The 7,578-nt window shown below is 36.7% G+C and overlaps 1 protein-coding gene across 1 annotated transcript; it reads right to left on the bottom strand.

Annotated features, from left to right (window-relative positions):
* Positions 1-336: 336 nt before the first annotated feature.
* Positions 337-3,812, bottom strand: tmem9 (transmembrane protein 9). The gene is made up of 6 exons (XM_010784415.1): positions 3,707-3,812; positions 3,442-3,566; positions 2,809-2,900; positions 2,591-2,699; positions 2,146-2,277; positions 337-1,722 (listed from the first exon to the last, which is right to left on the bottom strand). The coding sequence occupies exons 2-6, from the start codon at positions 3,532-3,534 to the stop codon at positions 1,582-1,584; spliced, it is 567 nt and encodes a 188-aa protein (XP_010782717.1). The 5' UTR covers positions 3,535-3,566; positions 3,707-3,812; the 3' UTR covers positions 337-1,581.
* Positions 3,813-7,578: the final 3,766 nt, after the last annotated feature.

Here is a 7,578-nt window from a genome sequence, read left to right as displayed (position 1 = left end):
GTGACTTTTTAAAATGACAACATAATCGTCACCGTGACAGAGGTGAAAGTGTTGAAAGTTTTCCACCAAGTGTGAAGACTCATTTAATGATAAAGCAACGTTTGTGTAGAAAAGTGCAACCTCAGAGCCCATAAACTAAACCCTGGTGCCCCCTACTGTCAATAAACAATAGCAATGACTTCTGCAAACATACAGTGACAAACATACAGAGGAATAAGAATACTTAAATATTATATATATATATATATTTAATACCTTACATAAGGCTAAAGGTATGGACATGACCAGTGCAATACGTCCCGTTAGGTTGGAGATAAATATAACACAAAACACTGATACCAGTGATATGAAGTTATAATTTAATCAGTCAATGCAAAAAAAACATTCAAAAAAAACTTCCGCTGTTCACATTTTGCGAGAGGTTAATGCAGGTCAGTGTGCAGTATTAAAATGCCCCCGACAGGGAGCTTCAGTGGAACGATGAAAGGGGAATTCACTGAGACCCTTCAAAGGCACCCTGATTCTGCCACACATAACCACATTATCAGCAGCTTTGCAGATCTAGGACATTCTCCAGTGACTTTTTCTTTCACCAAGGATGGCTTTAAAGCTCTTTAAAATGCTCCGTTCTCCGTGTCTCTCTTTGAATGGGAAAGTATGTTAATCTTCTGCAGCAAAATACAGGAAAAGAAGGAGCTATGTGCTTCCTTTACTGAATTTAAATGGTACATTCAAGATTAACAAATAGTAGGTGGAAGATACACCCGCCAAGATGTATGGGTAAGCTTTACCATCTGTTGTGTTTTACAAGCTGTAAATGGACATTTAAGAGGCATGTTTAGCACTGGAATTGGCCTTAACACATTTGACCACGCAGGGAGAGAAACAGGAAAAGGAACATAGGGCTCTCTTAAAAGTAGCAATGTCAAAGCTTTAAAAGTACAAAGCCCATCATTTACAATCCATTTATTACTCTGATTGCAAATGATAGTAAATATGGCCAGGTTACTATGCACTGCAACAGTGACAAATAAATACAAATAATAAGTGCTAAAATAGGAAAAGTGCAATGTTTGACAAAAGCAAAGGGAGGGTTCTCAAATAGCTTAATTAACCCCAAGTTATTCACATCGAGCTTACCTGTTCTGAGGTAACTTCATACATTTTGCTCAAATAAAAACAGCTCAATATTATATCAAATTAGCAAGAAACTAACAAAGCAATGATCACAAAGAAGCTTAACAGCTCAGTGTGGTCTATTAGAGAAAACAGGTTCTTACTTTATCAAGACTTTCAAATTCTGTTGCATCGCAAATTGCTAAATGATTGAGATGATTTCTAGCCGTTAACTGTTAGCAAACATGCAGTTTTTTAAGAACGGCAATTTAGCTTAAAATGTTACATATAATAAATAAAAAAACATCTGCTTGTTAGATCAGTGCGTTGCAATTTGTCTCAGTGAGGAAATACTCCATGGGGTGCAGTGTACAGCAAAGAGAGGTTAGTAAAAGTGCCGCTGGTGACGGTGTAGAAGCCCACGGTGGTTACTATTCTAAAGCTGCTTCAATGTCGGTTGTATGTTTAACTAAGCATCTTGTGACGGTCAAAAACTGTCTTGCGCTGTTCCTGGACCTGCTTTTTCCAGCGCTGCTGTGCTCCCTCAACCCGCTCCAGTACTGTGTTTCCTTTGGCCTGGGCACTGTCCACCGGGGGACGCATCTCCTGAACACACCACCACAGAAACACAAGGAATTCATAAAAAAACATTCCCATTCAACAGAAATGAAAAAAGGCATGTGTCTGGTCACATAAGATAAGATAACATAAGATAGTACTTTATTGATCCCAATTTGGGAAATGTTTGTGTTGCAGCAGCATAAAAAACATGGCATTGTACAATACAAATGCGAAAGACTAGAAATAAACTAAAAAGTAGAAAATATATACATGTTGAATTTACAAATTAACAATAACAAAATATAAAGCAAGTTATTATATATACATAAGTATGTGGGGGATGGAATATGAAGCAATAAACTGAATATATAAATGTAAAATGTACAGTGTGATTTTAAATCCAAGAGAAGCTATGGAGCAGAGAGTTCTCATGTGTTGTTTGTTATGATATTTTGTAGTTATAATGACCTCAGAGTCTTCCTCGTTGTGCAGTGGCTGGGTGTAGGCGTCATGTTTGCGAATAAGAGGATCGACCAGCAGAAGGAACAGCATGTAGAGCAGCAGAGCACCCACCACAGACAGGTAAATGATGATGGTTACCTGGGTCAGACAGAATGGAAACCATTTGCATTTAATTTGAACTGACAATGCTGGCATCAATTCCTAACAACAATGCTTTGTGCTTGTCTCCGATAGAGCTTTGCAGTTTAATCTTATTATCTGTATAAGTTATATATTATTGTGACAACCCAGCTGTTTGTTTGATGTAAAATAATTTCAGTTTTAGGTAGTAAAATCCTTAAAATGTTAATATAATTTCATCATAATATGTAAACTCTGTAATCAAAGACGTTATTGCACACTGTTTCCAAAAGTAAGAGTAACCCCCCCCCCTGTAGTAAGCCGCTGGTACCTTGATGGTGTTGCTGCTTCGTTCCTCGTACTTGCACTCACACAACAGGCAGTACGCCTCCACATCATGGCCGGGCACCGGCATGGGCTCCACTACATGAAGGCAGTTACTGTAAAAAAACAAAATACTGAGTCAAGATGGATGGATTATCTCTATTCATGAGTCTTTACAGGCAAAACACAAGATGACTTAAAGTCTAAATAACAAGTTTCTCTCACCAATCCTTCTGAGACACATTTCTGTTATATATGTGGCCAGTGATGTTCCGGTATGGCGGGCAGATGCACTTGCAACGGACATCCTCAAAGTTCTGTAATTGTAAAGAAATTGGGTTAGACTGGGCCCAACTAAAGCTCACTTACCTGTTTTACCCATACCATCAGCTCTTTTTTCCCCAAAACAAAACGTTGTAAAAGTTCCTCTATCTCAAGCTTGAAAAGCACAATAAATGCTAAAATGCTGCTCAAATGTATGACATCTGTACGCTTTACAAAGTCATACATGTGATGTACTTATAGAGTACTAATATTCTTGGTTTCTTGCTATTAACTTGTTATGTGTATGTAAATTATGTTTAAAGAAAAAATAAACAAGAAAAGATTAGACAAGGCTTTACATTAACATAAATAACAGTTAAAAAGATTAAATTAAACACTTACAAAAAGTGCTATTCTTCTCTCTAGATGTTTACATTGCAAATCCATTTAAATGCACTTGTTAGTCTCTTTCACAGAGGTTTAATAGGTTATTGACACCAAAAGGCAAAACAGGACACATTGTTGTACAAACAGATATAAATGACTCCAGTGAGTTTATGAAAGTATGTATTATTATGGAACAGCAGGATTTACCTTGGCCTGAACATAAGCAACAGTATCCAGCAGGAAGAAGGTCAGTACTGCGGCCACCACGAAGGTGCTGCTCCCTTCCCGGCCGGTCCACATCTCCTCCCCGCTGCAGATCACCTGCAGCAGCTCTGTCAACAAACACACAGCGCAAGCATTTAGCTAGACAACCTAGCATGACAATCTGCGACAAAACACCATCTTCACTGCAGTGACAATCAAGCTGAAGACAAGCTTATTATGACACAGACTAGAAATACATTTAACTTACGTTGTAAAAGTAGCTGGAGATGGATTTGTTGCTATGCATACACGTAGCTACGCACTAGATATTTTGTATTTAGAATAAATAAATGGTCTTCCTTATTCCGGTGTGTTGTCATAGGTGACGCAAAATAAAACCTGAAGCGACACTGCCCTCTACCGGACACTACCGATATACACATTTAGGCCAGAGTTAAATATTGTAGATTTACTAATGTCACAGAGGTGGAAGAAGTACTCATATCTTGTACTTCAGTAAAAGTATAATTACCACAATGTAGGGATACTCTGTTACAAGTAAAAGTCCTGCAATGCACAAAAGTTACTCAAGTAAGAGTACAAAAGTACTAGCATCAAAATATACCAAAAGTAAAAATACTCATTATGCAGAATGGCCCATTCAAGAATAATATATGTTATATGTTTTGATTATGATTATTGATGCATTAATGTGTTTATCACAGCTGGTAAAGATGGAGCTAATTACTTTGTATACTGCAGGGTGGCTTGTTGATTTACTCTTGGTGTGACTAAAGTCTTATTTAAGTGTTGTCTATCATTTGAATTAATGATCGAAATCTGCAAGGTAACTAAAGAGATTTAATTAATGTAGGGGAGTAAAAGTACACTATGTTCCTCTGAATTGTGGTGGGGTAGAAGTGGCAAACATTTAAATACTCAAGTAAGCACTGGTATTTCAAAATTGTACTCAAGGTCGATGGAAATCTTGGGTCACAGGCTTCTCCAACAGTGCAACACAATAACACAGATAAACAGAAAAATATAGTGCAAGTAAATAGTAAATACAAAAAGAAAAATAGTTTAAAAAAGTGAAATAGTGAAATAGTGCAATATGAGTCTATATGCAAGTTATTGGAATGATATATTAGAGAAATAGATAAATAATTACAAAGTAGCAGATGAATGTTACGGATGTTGTTTCAACAGTTCAGGTGTTTAACAGTCTTATTGCCTGTGGTATGAATCTGTCTCTGAAATTGGTGGTTTTAGTCCGAATGCTGCGGTAGTGCCTGCCAGACGGCAGCAGACAGAACAGTTTGTGGCTGGAGTGATGGAGCTCTTTTATAATCTGGAAGGATTTCTTCCTGAGCCGCTGGGAGTAGAGGTCCTCCATGGATGGTAGCTCCGTCCTGGTGGTGTTCTCTGCAGTTTTCACCACCCTCTGTAAAGCCTTACGATTGAGGTTGGTGCAGCTGCCGTACCAGGCCGTGATGCAGCCAGTCAGGATACACACAGGTGCACCTGTAGCAGAGTATCCTGGAGTCCATGTTGAACCTCCTCAGCCTACTACTTACAGTACAGTCAATTTACATAGATACTTTACACCACTGGTCACAGTTATAGTTTTGTTTTTTACAAGCCAACTTGACTTTTTTTTCCATTAGTGGTGGAAAAGGTAGGCTACTCAGATCCTTTACTTAATTTAATTTTAGAAAAGAAGATAAACTTAAAAATAAACCAAACAAGTCTTGTCTTATCTCATCACAAGTAAAAGTATTGAATTAAAAAGATTTACCCGAGTAAAAGTATAGAAGTTTTAGCAGCAATATGTACATTAAATATCAGTGGCCAAATTACAAGGTCTTTAGAGCTATAAGGCTACTGTGTACATTAGAAGAAGCCCATACTGCATTATATTTGATGTTGTTTTTATGTAAAGTCTAACCTTTAACTACATGTGTAAGTGTTAAATAAAAAATACTGTAGAAGTAGCAATAATTGGGATTACTCAAATAAAGAATCTTTGAGTATCTCAAAGTTTTACTAAAGTACAGGGCTTGAGTAAATGCACTTTCACATTCCCCCACTGTGCAATACTGTCCACAAACTGATCATTATTTAATATCATGTATTTAATATAATGTTGTTTAGTCACATTTATGAGAACACAACATTAATACTCTATGGTGTATTAAACACAGGTCCAGGGAAAGTGTGACTCATCACAATATTTTCCCATATCTTTCACTCATCTCTGTTTTCATGTCAAATCCTGTCTCCCTGGTGGAATCTGAAATGTAAGCCCAAGCTTCTTGATCCAATCAATAGCTCTATTTCCTGCTAATCCTGCTTTCACATCTCTCTGTATAGTAAGATACTCATACCTTTAATAAGCCATAGAAATCAATGGCTTACAAATTCAGTCCGAACCACTTGAGTGTGTGGTCACAGAGATCAATGGAGACCATGTTTATTTCTTTAATGAGCTATGATATCAGTGTGAACAGCACAACCCCATCCTCGGTGTAACCTCGATCATGCATCTGACCTTTGATTCAACCATTTACAACAACTGCAATGCTTTACTGTGTATATATAGAACAGGGTTATTGGGATTTCAAGTTTACAAAAGGCTGTGAACAGATATTTAAGGTCTAAAAAAGGTTTGTTAATGGAAACAACTAACACTGAAATTCACCCAGGTGATACAGTATGTGACTAAATGTGAGCTGATATGTCCACCTTTTCATAAAAGCATGATCTTTGTAAGCTTGTACAGTTTTGGGTCCTTGGCATTTTAAAGTTTAACACATTTTTGAATCACATAAGAAGCTACTTATATCAAACACAATCAGAACTTGGTCAGAGAATACCCATAATTTATATCAGAAGAAGAGGCTTTGAATCTGTTTGTTTTCTTATAGTTTACTGTATTTGCTTGGTACCAAATAAATGTGGTACCAAGCTTACATGAAGGATCTTCCAGTTTCAACTGTCAAATATGTAATTCTTATTGATGAATAACATAGGATCTGCCAAATGTGCGCATATTAAAAAGAAAAACCTGAACATTAGCTGAACTCTTAGTATCATACTATGAGGAACACGTTACTGAAAACCCTTAACAAACCTAAACAAATAAATGACATACTCAAAACATAATGGTCACTGTTCTTTCATTCATTTTATGATGCATGCATTTATTCATCTCTTTAATAAGGACCGTGTCTTCTTGAAGCCATAAAGCATGTTGTATCACAAACAAGCTCATAAGATCTCTTCAGTTAGTTACTAATGCGAGCCCTTTACTTGTATTCCATTTTCTCAGTCCTGTCATTGTTAGCCACTAAGTTCTCCGTCCTCTCTGATGAATGGCTGCCCTTTACACCCCTAGGCCAATTACAGCATAAATGACAGGGGCCGGGGATCAGTGACAGGTCTTATTATCGTTTCAGAGCTAAAGACGAAGAGGAAAAAAGGTGTCTCATTTTCCTTTATAGGTAGATGTAAAAAACATTTACATTTGAGAAAGAAAATAAATCTAGTTATATTGTGTAAAATAGTTAATCAGCTCTAAACAAAGCTGTAATAGATGCAGACAGATACAAATGTTTTGATAAACTATATGAGTTGTGGGTTGCTTACACAACCAGAGTATAAAACAGCAAAGACAATTATCCATAATGGAAACACTGCAGAGAAATCCAGCCATGTCAAGTTGTCTTATTTGTCAAGGTAGTCTCTCGGTTATTGACTGAAATCACATTATTCAAGGCATTCATTTCATGGGAATGAAACAGTGGGCCGTTTGCCCACTAGGAGATGCTATAAGGCCCAAGGCAAAGCAAACCTAATCCAAACTAGCACACTGTGATATTTGATTGTATTTTTGCAGTAAATTATTTGAATTATGTTACTGCAATTACCCATTTAAAATACCTTTACTGTAATGATTGTTTTAAGGTAAAACAGCTTCACTGCAAGAGTGATTTACTGTTATTGTAGTTGCGGTTTACAGTATGATACTATTCCTATGTATGATACCGGTTTTGAGTTATAGTATGATTCTGTAATTGTTTTAAAAGCGGTATTAGTGTGATTAGAGTGATTAAAAGAGTCTTTTTTTGTTGGCAACAT

This window comes from Notothenia coriiceps, unplaced genomic scaffold, assembly GCF_000735185.1.
Source record: "Notothenia coriiceps isolate Sejong01 unplaced genomic scaffold, NC01 NC01_scaffold00026421, whole genome shotgun sequence".
Lineage (NCBI taxonomy): Eukaryota > Metazoa > Chordata > Actinopteri > Perciformes > Nototheniidae > Notothenia > Notothenia coriiceps.
Note: the sequence above shows the minus strand (reverse complement) of the source record. Positions and strands in the feature narration are given on the sequence as shown.

What these genes read in the sequence shown, in the direction of transcription:
- tmem9 (XM_010784415.1), bottom strand. Translation starts at nt 3,534, where the DNA reads ATGTGGACCGGCCGGGAAGGGAGCAGCACCTTCGTGGTGGCCGCAGTA. An exon ending in AATGTGTCTCAGAAGGATTG is followed by an intron (nt 2,700 to 2,808) that starts GTGAGAGAAACT and finishes GTTTTTTTACAG; the next exon opens with TAACTGCCTTCATGTAGTGG. An exon ending in ACAACGAGGAAGACTCTGAG is followed by an intron (nt 1,723 to 2,145) that starts GTCATTATAACT and finishes TGGTGTGTTCAG; the next exon opens with GAGATGCGTCCCCCGGTGGA.